Source organism: Haliotis rubra, unplaced genomic scaffold (genome assembly GCF_003918875.1).
Source record: "Haliotis rubra isolate DU_JTF1 unplaced genomic scaffold, ASM391887v1 Scf586, whole genome shotgun sequence".
Classification (NCBI taxonomy): Eukaryota; Metazoa; Mollusca; class Gastropoda; order Lepetellida; family Haliotidae; genus Haliotis; species Haliotis rubra.
This window is the reverse complement of record NW_025767286.1, coordinates 311330-325766: the sequence shown is the minus strand read 5'-3', so window position 1 is coordinate 325766 and position 14437 is coordinate 311330. Positions and strand designations below refer to the sequence as shown.

General features: G+C 39.4%; 1 protein-coding gene across 8 annotated transcripts in view; it reads left to right on the top strand.

The window, feature by feature from the left end:
* Positions 1-14437, top strand: part of LOC124254892 (flavin-containing monooxygenase FMO GS-OX4-like) — a 42952-nt gene that overhangs the window by 24911 nt on the left and 3604 nt on the right. For 4 of the 8 annotated variants that reach the window (XM_046688725.1, XM_046688729.1, XM_046688727.1 and 1 more), the window contains exons 2-4: positions 2494-2703; positions 5572-5710; positions 14255-14394. In XM_046688725.1, coding sequence (XP_046544681.1) covers positions 2504-2703; positions 5572-5710; positions 14255-14394 — 479 coding nt within the window. In that variant the 5' untranslated portion in view covers positions 2494-2503. The other 4 variants (XM_046688728.1, XM_046688730.1, XM_046688724.1 and 1 more) reach the window with 4 other exon arrangements.

Here is a 14437-nt window from a genome sequence, read left to right as displayed (position 1 = left end):
TGATCTACAGCATGAGCATGACCTACGCAATTGGGATACAATGACACATGTCAACGAAGCCTGCGAGCCTCAAAAGCCCGATCCCGTTAGTCACCTCTTGGGTTGCTGAAGACCAATTCTAATCTGGCTCTTCATGGGTTTCTGCGGTTTATCATGGATCTCTGACGTTTAGAAGACAAGACTGGGACTGTATACCGTTCACAGATGAGTCCATGTTTCATGACAACGTTGTGACAACGTGAAATTGCTGGCTGGGTAGTAACATATGCAGGTTGTAAGAGACGAGAAATACAGCCTTGTTGGCTTGATTGATGGCGTGTCATGGAACATTCCAGACTAAAGCACAACACTGATGTAGTATAGGTCAGGGATGAAGTTATAACTCTGTCCTCCACGTGACCCGGTATCCAGGTTAGTTGACTCCTGATTGTTTGTCTAGAAGCTTTAGTACGTGTGAATCGTAGTACTGTGTTACATTTGTCCTGTTGGTGTACAAGGTGAGTGGTTTGTGAGCAGCATAATAACCAGTAACTGTATTATCCCCCGCCATGAAGTGGGAGGGGGATATAGGTTTGAGTTCCGTCCGTCCGTTCATACTTCCGAGATGATGGGGACAGATTTTCTCAAAACCATTATAGATAGGGAAACCAAATTTGGTATGTGTTTTTAGGACATGAATGCCTTGATGTAGTTTGAAAACGGAAACCGTGTTACAATTTGTTACAGAGTTATGGCCCTTGTTATCCGTTTCTTGAGTTAGTGCACGTTTTAACCTAATGGGAACAGATGTTCTCAGTGACCGTTAGACAGGGAAACCAAATGTGGCATGCGTTTTCAGGACATGAATGATGTGGTGGAGTTAAAAAAACAGGAACCAAATAGGAACTGAACACTGGCAGGGGATATTGATGACCATGTCTTCTTGTTCTGTTAACCTGGGTAGTCACAACATGCATTGCAGAAAAAAACAGATTCTACTGGCAAACAAGGATAAGTTGAACACCGACCTGACAATTGACCCATATTAGCATGTATGAGTGCCGCCCACTGGCGCTTGCCATTGTTAGCGAAGGGGCCCCAGGTTGTTTGTGATCAAGTGTCGTGCGATGCATGAAGCAAGACGTGTGCAGCTACATGCGGAATTAATTTCATCGTCATGCAATGCACGTGCACTAGCCTACATTTGCTCTACCTTTCCAGTGTATGAAATACGCCCCAAACCCAGCCAGACAGATTGTTACCAGCCCAAAATGTATTTAACCAGACCAGACACCAAGAATTTACTCAGATGTATGGAACATCTAAAATTTGCACCAGACCGTGGGCTGGCTAGCTGTGAATTTAGACCTTCCGTCAGAAATCTAGCCCATCTCAGGCGGTCGGACGGGCCTTATTTCATTCACTCACCTTTCACAAACCACATGGGTTAACTCATTGCTGTGCACCACCTACGTTTCGTAAACTTCTCTGTGCCAGTCCAACTTATCCTTGTTTGCCAGTAGTACTTTTGTTAGGTTGAGTCCCATCCGGGATTTGAACCCACATCCTCAGTGTCAGGCACCTAATATTGTCTCAGAGTCCTAATACCCAATTCCTATCCTGGTACCTAAAGGCTGACTTTAGATGGCTGACTTTGTGTCCTGGTGATTAGGTACCTGACTTTGAGAGTGTGGGTTCGAATCCCGGATTGGACTCAACCCAACAAAAGTACTAGAATCTGCACTTCACTGAGAAAGTGTAATCCTAAATATAACACGTTACATTTGACCACTTTTTAAATGGCATTGTTTATTCACAGAATAATATTGTGTCTTATAAAGATTGTTACAAATGTCTATCAATTCAAGAAAAACTGATTTTGAAAGCCCATGGAACAAGAGCATTTTTGTGTTTCAACAGTCCTCTTGTAGAATGTATTTTGGCAGGGAGCCAGGTGGATCCTGTCTGAAATACTTCTTCTTTAAAGACATTTGTGTTATCCAGTCAAAAAATGAAAGAGCACTGCACTTTAAAAAAATTCCAATATGAATTTTCCATTATGACAAGGTCAGCTTATCATCCCTAATATCTGGGTCTTTCTTGCTGTGTGGTATGTAGATTACGACTTCAAAGTAAGTAGGTGGTAGCAGGCCATGAATAAGTCCTTTATCAACAATAGAGTCATAGAATATAAAGAGCTTCGGTGAAAATAGGTGACAGACATTGGCAGGTCAGATATTACCTGGGTGAGCTGGTCGGATATTCACGTGGTCGGATATTCACCTGGGTGAGCTGGTTGGATATTCAAGTGGTCGGACATTCACCTGGGTGAGCTGGTCGAATATTCACGTGTTTGGATATTCATCTGGGTGAGCTGGTCGGATATTCACCTGGTTGGGTATTTACCTGTGTGAGCACAGTGCTAGCTGTCAGTCTGTGGGGTTGGTCATCCATCTCTATACACAACTGTGTTTATAAACAAGCATGCTCTTACAGGCTGTTGTTATGTTGTAGGTAGTCCAATATGGTGATCCGTGTGGCAGTTATTGGAGCAGGGGCGGCTGGAGTGTGTGCCATGCGGCATCTTCTGGCTCGGTCCGATGTGTTCGAGGGAGTGTGTTTCGAGCAGTGTTCCCAGCTGGGGGGCATGTGGATCTACAGGGAAAATGCCTTTGCTGATGAGAATGGAGCGCCAATGTTGGCTTGTATGTATAAAAACCTCAAGTAAGTTGACAAGATGGCCGGTGGGGCATGGACATAGGTTGTACATGAGGTGACAAGTTGACTGGTGGGAGATGTCAAAGTGACACATGGTAGACCACACTGATACTATGTAGATATTATGTTGACATAATTACTGTAGATATCTCTTGGATGCATAGTGTACAGAATGGACACCTAGTAGACATGGAATATCAACTTACCTGTTGGTAGATATATTGTTGACAGTTGGTAGACATGGAATATCAACTTACTTGTTGGTAGATATAATGTTGACAGTTGGTAGACATGGAATATCAAGTTACCTGTTGGTAGATATGACAGTTGGTAGACATGGAAGATCAAGTTACATGTTGGTAGAAATAATGTTGACAGTTGGTAGACATGGAATATCAACTTGCTTGTTGGTAGAAATAATGTTGACAGTTGGTAGACATGGAATATCAACTTACCTGTTGGTAGATATAATGACGACAGTTGGTAGACATGGAATATCAACTTACCTGTTGGTAGATATAATGTTGACAGTTGGTAGACATGGAATATCAACTTACCTGTTGGTAGATATAATGTTGACAGTTGGTAGACATGGAATATCAACTTACCTGTTGGTAGATATAATGACGGACAGTTGGTAGACATGGAATATCAACTTACCTGTTGGTAGATATAATGTTGACAGTTGGTAGACATGGAATATCAACTTACCTGTTGGTAGAAATAATGTTGACAATTGGTAGACATGGAATATCAAGTTACCTGTTGGTAGATATAATGACAGTTGGTAGACATGGAATATCAACTTACCTGTTGGTAGATATAATGTTGACAGTTGGTAGAAATGGAATATCAACTTACCCATTGGTAGAAATAATGTTGACAGTTGGTAGACATGGAATATCAACTTACCTGTTGGTAAATATAATGACAGTTGGTAGACATGGAATATCAAGTTACCTGTTGGTAGATATATAGACATGGAAGATCAAGTTACCGGTTGGTAGATATAATGATGACAGTTGGTAGCTATTACATTGACACCTTGTATACATCATACCATTATATGAAGTTGGTGGTAGACACAATGTTGCCAGTATATAAAGTTGATGGTAGACACAATGGTGCCTGTATTAAAGTAGATAGTAAAGATAATGGTGCCAGTATATAAAATTGATGGTAGACATAATGGTGCCTGTATATAAAATTGATGGTAAACATAATGGTGCCTGTATATAAAGTTGATGGTAAACATAATGGTGCCTGTATATGATGGTAAGTTAATGGTGATATATACATTGAATAAACATAATGGTGCCAGTATATAAAGTTGATGGTAAAACATAATGGTGCCTGTATATAAAATATTGATGGTAGACATAATGGTGCCTGTATATAAAGTTGATGTTGATGGTAGTATATAATGTATATAAAGTTGATGGTAAACATAATGGTGCCTGTATATCAAAGTTGATGGTAAACATAATGGTGCCAGTATATCAAGTTGATGGTAAACATAATGGTGCCTGTATATAAAATGATGGTAGTATAATGTTGCCCTGTATATAAAGTTGATGGTAAACATAATGGTGCCAGTATATAAAGTTGATGGTAAACATAATGGTGCCTGTATATCAAGTTGATGGTAAACATAATGGTGCCTGTATATCAAGTTGATGGTAAACATAATGGTGCCTGTATATCAAGTTGATGGTAAACATAATGGTGCCTGTATATAAAGTTGATGGTAAACATAATGGTGCCTGTATATAAAGTTGATGGTAAACATAATGGTGCCTGTATATCAAGTTGATGGTAAACATAATGGTGCCTGTATATCAAGTTGATGGTAAACATAATGGTGCCTGTATATCAAGTTGATGGTAAACATAATGGTGCCTGTATATAAAGTTGATGGTAAACATAATGGTGCCAGTATATAAAGTTGATGGTAAACATAATGGTGCCTGTATATCAAGTTGATGGTAAACATAATGGTGCCTGTATATAAAGTTGATGGTAAACATAATGGTGCCAGTATATAAAGTTGATGGTAAACATAATGGTGCCTGTATATAAAGTTGATGGTAAACATAATGGTGCCAGCTGATATAAACAGGTGCCTGTTGATTGATGGTAACATAATGGTGCCATATATAAAGTTGATGGTAAACATAATGGTGCCTGTTTATCAAGTATATCAAGTTGATGGTAAACATAATGGTGCCAGTATATAAAGTTGATGGTAAACATAATGGTGCCAGTATATAAAGTTGATGGTAAACATAATGGTGCCAGTATATAAAGTTGATGGTAAACATAATGGTGCACTGTGTTGTGCCAAACATAATGGTGCCAGTATATAAAGTTGATGGTAAAATGGTAAAACATAATGGTGCCTGTTAATGGATGCCATATAATGGTAGTATATAAAGGTGATGAAACATAATGGTGCCAGTATATAAAGTTGATGGTAAACATAATGGTAATGGTGCCAGTAATGGTGCCAGTATATAATAGTTGATGGTAAAAAGTTGATGGTGGTGCCAGTATATAAAGTTGATAATAATGGGTGCCAGTATATAAAGTTGATGGTAAACATAATGGTGCCAGTATATAAAGTTAATGGTAAACATAATGGTGCCAGCTGGTAGCTACAACACTGACACCTGACACTGGTACTGGTTTCTAATGTTGACAGTTGGTAGATATAATGGTGACACCCGTAGATATCACGGCCACACATTATGGTAGGTACTAAGTTGACACTACCCTAGTGACCAATCCAGTTAACGGGAATGGAGTCAACAATTCTGTTTTGTAACTTGTGGAATTGTTCAAACTAAGATGGGACCATTTTTCTTTGATTTCTAGAACCAATATCCCGAAGGAGATTATGGACTATCCGGACTTCCCCTTCCCGAAGAACCTGCCATCCTTTGTGCCCCATGAGACGGTGCTGCGGTACCTACAGGACTACGCTGAACACTTCAACGTAACAGGCAGGATAAAGGTAAGGTCAGATCTGTTCTTTCCACATTTCTGGGCTAATAAGACAACAAAACATTGTTCCAAGTTTTTTTCAAGTTTAATTTACATTATGTGATCTTCCTTGAAATTTGATATGCTTACTTGATAATTTGTATTTATATTCTTCATGTTTTAGCTTTTATCATTACTTTTGTGCATAGTGAAAGTCTTACTTTATCGTTATGCTGTCTAAGCAATAGCAGTGCATAACAGGATAGATAAAGTTTCAGGGCTAGCTATAGGGTGTTGGCAAATCTGGTTCAGTGGTCAATTTGGGTGTGATTCTCATTACATTCTCTTATCTTGCTTAGATAATAAAATAATTGGGACAAATGTTTAGAACTAGATGATTCTGGTAAAAAAGTAACACATTATCTGACAGTGGTAAACAATGACTGACAATGGTAAACAGTAACACTTTACCCAACAGTGGTAAACATTGACTAATAATGGTAAACAGTAACACTTTATCTGACAGTGGTAAACAGTAACACTTTATCTGACAATGGTGAACAGTAACACTTTATCTGACAGTGGTAAACAGTAACACTTTATCTGACAATGGTAAACAGTAACACTTTATCTGACAGTGGTAAACAGTAACACTTTATCTGACAGTGGTAAACAGTAACACTTTATCTGACAGTGGTAAACAGTAACACCTTATCTGACAGTGGTAAACAGTGACTAACAGTGGTAAACAGTAACACCTTATCTGACAGTGGTAAACAGTAACACTTTATCTGATAGTGGTAAACAGTAACACTTTATCTGACAGTGGTAAACAGTAATACCTTATCTGACAGTGGTAAACAGTAACACTTTATCTGACAGTGGTAAACAGTAACACTTTATCTGACAGTGGTAAACAGTAACACTTTATTTGACAGTGGTAAACAGTGACACTCTATCTGACAGTGGTAAACATTGACTAACACTTGTAAACAGTGACACTTTATCTGACAGTGGTATACATTAACACTTTATCTGACAGTGGTAAACAGTAACACTTTATTTGACAGTGGTAAACATTAACACTTTATCTGACATTGGTAAACAGTAACACTTTATCTGACAGTGACTAACAGTGGTAAACAGTAACACTTTATCTGTCAGTGGTAAACAGTAACACTTTATCTGATAGTGACTAACAGTGGTAAACAGTAACACTTTATCTGACAGTGGTAAACAGTAACACTATATCTGATAGTGGTAAACAGTAACTAACAGTGGTAAACAGTAACACTTTATCTGACAGTGGTAAACAGTAACACTTTATCTGACAGTGGTAAACAGTAACACTTTATCTGACAGTGGTAAACAGTAACACTTTATCTGACAGTGACTAACAGTGGTAAACAGTGACACTTTATCTGACAGTGGTAAACAGTAACACTTTATCTGATAGTGGTAAACAGTTACACTTTATTTGACAGTGGTAAACAGTAACACTTTATTTGACAGTGGTAAACAGTGACACTCTATCTGACAGTGGTAAACATTGACTAACACTTGTAAACAGTGACACTTTATCTGACAGTGGTAAACAGTAACACTTTATCTGACAGTGGTAAACAGTAACACTTTATCTGTCAGTGGTAAACAGTAACACTTTATCTGACAGTGACTAACAGTGGTAAACAGTAACACTTTATCTGACAGTGGTAAACAGTAACACTTTATCTGACAGTGGTAAACAGTAACACTTTATCTGACAGTGGTAAACAGTAACACTTTATCTGACAGTGGTAAACAGTAACACTTTATTTGACAGTGGTAAACAGTAACACTTTATTTGACAGTGGTAAACAGTGACACTCTATATGACAGTGGAAAACATTGACTAACACTTGTAAACAGTGACACTTTATCTGACAGTGGTAAACAGTAACACTTTATCTGACAATGGTGAACAGTAACACTTTATCTGACAGTGGTAAACAGTAACACTTTATCTGACAATGGTAAACAGTAACACTTTATCTGACAGTGGTAAACAGTTCTTACATTAACTGATACGGGTAAATAGCAACTGATACTGATAGCAGTAACACAGTATCTGACCGTGAAAAACAGTTACGGACAGTGGTAAACAGTAAAATGTTACTTGTCAGTGGTGAACAGTAACTGACATACAAGACAGCTTCTCCATATCTTGAAACATGTGAACTCTTTCTGTAAAGTAACAATGGTATAATAATGAAATCCACAAGAACTTCAGATTTTCATTTCACTTTTTGGTGACCTTGAATAAGACAGATTGAATGTAGTAAGGAGATTAGCACCACCTTGAGAAGATCCTATAGATCCCCAAAAACACATTATTTGCAATTTTCCCATAAAGCCTGGACCAGCCAATTAGAACACAGCATCATTGCTACAAATGATTTTGCCATATATTTATGTCTACGTTAGTTACCAAGATTTGGGGTGTTGACCACTTAATATTTTGGAAGCTCTGTCAGACTTGGAACAATATTATTTTTTGCAAGATTGTGATTATCATGAATTGATTTACACTTTGTACATTTATTCCATTTTTTGTCTTTTAAGCATATATACCAGTATATAATCTGTATTACATCATAGTTAGAAATCCTGTTTAGGCTGTCAGTCACACTAAAATGTAAGGTGGGATTAGTAATTTCTTTCAACCCCAAATCTTCAACTAGATGATGACATCTGGGAAGGATGGAGGGAATAATTTGTGATATAGGTAGTATTCTTAGAATTATCCACATATATGACCATTACATTGTCAGTATATAGTATAAACAGTGGGATCTGGCATCTGGTATCACTAGTAACTTTGCAGCTATGATATCTGAAGACATACACACAATTTGGGAAAAAAGAACACTATTTTTCCTGATATTTAGTTCAAGATCTTCTAATTAAGCGGGTGGTGGGGTGGTTAAAGAGTTTGCTGGTCACGCCGAAGACATGGCTTCGATTCCCCACATGGGTACAATGTGTGAAGCCCATTTCTGGTGTCCCCCACCCTGATATTGCTGGAATATTGCTAAAAGTGTCCTAAAACCATGCTCACTCACTGCTTTTTAAGAAGTGGTCATCTTGGAAGCTATTTCCCGTTGGAAAGCCAGAACGATGAGTATGATCACACAGTCTGCCGTCAGTACTCTGGCCAGGAGAGACCAATACTGGTATTTTGATAAGCCATCAGCTTTCATCTTTGTCAAGATCTTTGTCAGGAATGAAGGTGAAGGTTGTTGAGACTGCCATAAAAGGTGCAGAGGATTGTGGGGTTCTTCTTTTGCAAGAGGTGGTCATCTGGAAAGCCAAAACTATGAGTATAATCACACAGTCTGTGTGCTCTATTTTTGATCAGTACCCTGTCCAGGAGAGACCAAGTAGGGGATTTTGACGTGAATTGTTCCCGTCCAGCTAATGTGACATCCACCTAGAGTGGGTCTGGTACACAGGAGGCTTCATGGAGGTGGTGAAGAGATCAAGATGTGGAGTATCTCTGATCGAGGGTGTCCACTTGAATAACTATGGATGAACAGACCATTTGGTGGGTAGGATTCTGTATGCGTAATTATATAAGCTGCCCGAGTGGGTGATGTTGTTCCATCAATAAGCCTGCCTTCAACAAAGGCTGAGATCTACTGGCCTGGCAAACAAGGATATGTTGAGCACCAACCTGACAATTGACCCATATTAGCATGTATGAGTGCTGCTCACTGGCGCTTGCCATTGTTAGCTGAAGGGACCCCAGGTTGTCAGCGATCAAGTGTAGTGCGACTTGCTACACCGTCGTGAAATTCTTATGAGCAAGGTGTGTGCAGCTACATGTGGAATCAATTTCATCATCATGCAATGCACGTGCACTAGCCTACATCTGCTGTACCTTTCACAAACCAAATGGGTTTGCTCATTGCCATGCACCGCCTACTTCTCGTTGCCAGTAGTGCCCCCATGGTGCTGTATGTACGCTTTGCTGTGGTGTTGTCACCACTTTCAAATGGTGTAGCCAAACTTGCCATTGTAACACCTCTGGCACTCTTGAACCAAGAGTGTAGCGGAGTGGTGTACAAAGAATGAGTGTCTTCATTCACTCAGTACAGCTTTTTGAGTCGGGCAAACAGTTTACACAGAATCTGACAGAGGAAGTCAGCGAAGTCAGACTGAGACTTGGGCAGCAGATGGGTTTGACTGGCTGGCCAGTGTTCGTCCCTCCTTTTCTCTGGCTTGCCTTCTGCTGGTCTGTCATGCTCTTCCCACTGTCTGCCAGCTCTTCTTTTGCTTTTAAGGCACATGAACGACTAACAATCTGCTTAGGTTGGCAATTGTCATGGATATAATCTGCCTAGCTGGTCACATTTTGACCAATTTAACATATCTCTGACTTGCGTACTCGGCAAAAAGTGTTACACCATGCTAAGATAGCTTGGAAAATTGCTGTCATTTCCAGCTAATGTTCAACGTGATGTCTTTGGTCGACCATTTACCCTGTTCTGTGACGTCCATCCCTAATCCCTATCACGAATTTGAAACACCTGTATACAGATTATGTATTGGGTGGAAATATGGGAGGTATCACATTGTGAGGTCGTAGCCACAAGTGGGGTCTGACAGAAAAGGTGTTAGTGCATCTAAATCCGTTGGTTATCATCTAGGCTTGTTTGTCTTAAATACATGATGATGTCAGCAAAGTTTACATGGTGAAATAAATAAATGTGCCATTGTGGGATCAGCAATTGCTTTAAATATCTGACATGCAGGAAAGAAGTAATGTTTTCTTGCAGCGTTGCATTCCTGCTGACGAAAAGTGTTATCCTCACAACTTTTAGATAAGTTTTGTTTTTTAGTTTTTAGTTTGACTGACATCCAAAACAGGAGTTTGTGGCTGTGATGTAATAAAGGAAGGTATTTGAAGGAATGATGTTGTTTCACAAAAATACAGAAACAGAACTGCAGTAATAATTGTGAAATTACGTGATGAAATGCCATAGTTGCTGGCACAAAGGGGATTTTCTCCCATCTAGACTATTTTCCAGGGTAAACCTTGAGGGTGCCCTCAAAAGAGAAGAGTATACCACAACTAGCGGCCTATGGCCAGCTATGTGGTAAACTAGATTAACATGAACATAACACCACATCTCAAGGCCACACAATGAAGAAAGGTGAGAACAAATATGCTTGTAAATGTATTAAAGGTGTTACGATGTCCGCTTTGGTATTAAGAGTTCTTTGGTTTGGATCTGTTTTAAATGAGGTTTGCTGACATGCCTCTATTTAATTAAAAAATATTTTAAACAGTGTTAAACACAGGTGTGGTCACTGTTTGACCTGTTAGTGACATTTACCTTGATACATTTACAAAAGTCAGGGTTCTGCTTAAAAATGACTGTCACTTGCCTGTATAGACAGTTAGAAAAAAGTATTGCAACACCCTGTATTTTTCATAGAGCCACTATGTTACCATCCACAAGATCCAGTGTATTAAAGCAACAATTTACTGCACCATTCATGGACTGAAAGATAAAGGTGAATACTATAAATGTGAAGGGAATACTAGCTAGAAAAATGACCTATGGGATATGCTGCATGTATTGCAGCCCTGTATTCATGGGGTGTATGTTGCAGCCCTGTATTCATGGGATATGCTCCTTTATGTTCAGGGCATGTATTGCAGTTCTGTATTCATGGGATATACTGCTCTATATTCAGGGCATGTATTGCAGCCCTGTATTCGTGGGATATGCTGCTCTATATTCAGGGCATGTATTGGAGCCCTGTATTCATGGGATATACTGCTCTATATTCAGGGCATGTATTGCAGCCCTGTATTCGTGGGATATGCTGCTCTGTTCAGGGCATGTATTGCAGCCATGTATTCGTGGGATATGCTGCTCTATATTCAGGGCATGTATTGCAGCCCTGTATTCAGGGCATGTGTTGCAGCCCTGTATTCATGGAATATACTGCTCTATATTCATGGGATATACTGCTCTATATTCAGGGCATGTATTGCAGCCCTGTATTCATGGGATATACTGCTCTATATTCAGGGCATGTATTGCAGCCCTGTATTCATGGGATATACTGCTCTATATTCAGGGCATGTATTGCAGCCCTGTATTCGTGGGATATGCTGCTCTATATTCAGTGCACGTATTGCAGCCCTGTATTCATGGGATATACTGCTCTATATTCAGGGCATGTATTGCAGCCCTGTATTCATGGGATATACTGCTCTATATTCAGGGCATGTATTGCAGCCCTGTATTCATGGGATATGCAGCTCTATATTTAGTGTATGTATTGCAGCCCTGTATTCATGGGATATACTGCTCTATATTCAGTGCATGTATTGCAGCCCTGTATTCATGGGATATGCTGCTCTGTATTCACTAATTCAGGGCATGTATTGCAGCCCTGTATCCATGGGATATACTGCTCTATATTCAGGGCATGTATTGCAGCCCCTTTATTCTTGGGATATGCTGCTCTATATTCAGGGCATGTATTGCAGCCCTGTATTCATGGGATATGCAGCTCTATATTCAGGGCATGCATTGCAGCCCAGTATTCATGGGATATGCAGCTCTATATTTAGGGCATGTATTGCAGCCCTGTATTCATGGGACATGCTTCTGTATATTCAGGGCATGTATTACAGCGATGTATTCCTGGTATATGCTGCTCTATATTCAAGGGCATGTATTGCCGTCCTGTATTCGTGGAATATGCTGCTCCATGTCCAGGGCATGTATTACAGCCATGAATTCCTGGGATATGCTGCTCTATATTCAGGGCATGTATTGCAACCCTGTATTCATGGGATATGCTGCTCTATATTTAGGGCATGTATTGAAGCCCTATATTCATGGGATATGCTGCTCTGTATTCACTAATTCAGGGCATGTATTGGTGCCCTGTATTCGTGGGATATGCTGCTCTATATTCAAGGCATGTATTGCAGCCCTGTATTCTTGGGATATGCTGCTCTATATTGAGGGCATGTATTGCAGCCCTGTATTCTTGGGATATGCTGCTCTATATTGAGGGCATGTATTACAGCCCTGTATTCATGGGATATGCTGCTCTATATTTAGGGCATGTATTGCAGCCCTGTATTCTTGGGATATGCTGCTCTATATTTAGGGCATGTATTACAGCCCTGTATTCTTGGGATATGCTGCTCTATATTTAGGGCATGTATTGCAGCCCTGTATTCTTGGGATATGCTGCTCTATATTCAGGGCATGTATTACAGCCCTGTATTCATGGGATATGCTGCTCTATATTTAGGGCATGTATTGCAGCCCTGTATTTTTGGGATATGCTGCTCTATATTTAGGGCATGTATTGCAGCCCTGTATTCTTGGGATATGCTGCTCTATATTTAGGGCATGTATTACAGCCCTGTATTCTTGGGATATGCTGCTCTATATTTAGGGCATGTATTACAGCCCTGTATTCATGGGATATGCTGCTCTATATTTAGGGCATGTATTGCAGCTCTGTATTCATGGGATATGCTGCTCTATATTTAGGGCATGTATTGCAGCCATGTATTCGTGGGATATACTGCTCTATATTCAGGGCATGTATTGCAGCCCTGTATTCTTGGGATATGCTGCTCTATATTTAGGGCATGTATTACAGCCCTATATTCATGGGATATACTGCTCTATATTGAGGGCATGTATTGCAGCCCTGTATTCCTGGGATATGCTGCTCTATATTCAGGGCATGTATTACAGCCCTGTATTCATGGGATATGCTGCTCTATATTCAGGGCAGATATGTATTCGAGTGGGATATACTGCTCTATATTCAGGGCATGTATTGCAGCCCTGTATTCATGGGATATGCTGCTCTATATTCAGGGCAGATATGTATTCGTGGGATATACTGCTCTATATTGAGGGTATGTATTGCAGCCCTGTAATCATATGATATGCAGCTCTATATTCAGGGCATGTATTACGCCACTGCATTCATGGGATGTGCTGCTCTCTTATAATGTAATATACAACAGCTCTATAATCATGGCACGTGAAGATCTGAACATTATGTAAAGACTTATGCCTAAGAATTTTAAAATTTGTCCTTCAAACAGGTAGAAAATGTAACAATATCAAAGTTCATACGTCGGTTAAAGTATATGGGAGTTGCAATATTTATTTCCTTGTGTATATATCTTCCATACTTCTGGATATATTTGAATGTCACTTGGTCAAAAACTGCAGGAGCATAGCCTTTGAAATTGCTTAATGTAGTTTATGAACACATTGACCTTGATCTGATATGTAGTCATTTATGCTTTCAATTCAGACAAATGTATCTTAGAATTGTATGAACAGTTCTTTATGAGGGTATTCCCAACCTTCACATTGGACAACAAGGAAGATATCTCAAACATATCTGATGTGTATCATCTGTCTGTACATGTATGTTTCTTTAAAAAAAATAGAGATTGATGCCACCTTAAAGAGTGAGATAATGCCATAATTTGAAAAAAACTGATAATTATCTTTCTCTTTTTGGCTAACAGTTTAAAACTCGAATTGAGCGTGTAAGCCCAGTCAAGGGAGACAACTCTGGGAAAGTCCGATGGGAAGTGACCTACAGTGATGTTATTGATAAAGAGAACCGCACCACTGAGATGTTTGATGCTGTCATGGTTTGTATTGGGTAAGAAAGTACAATCAGTATTTTTAAGCAAATGTATTTTAAG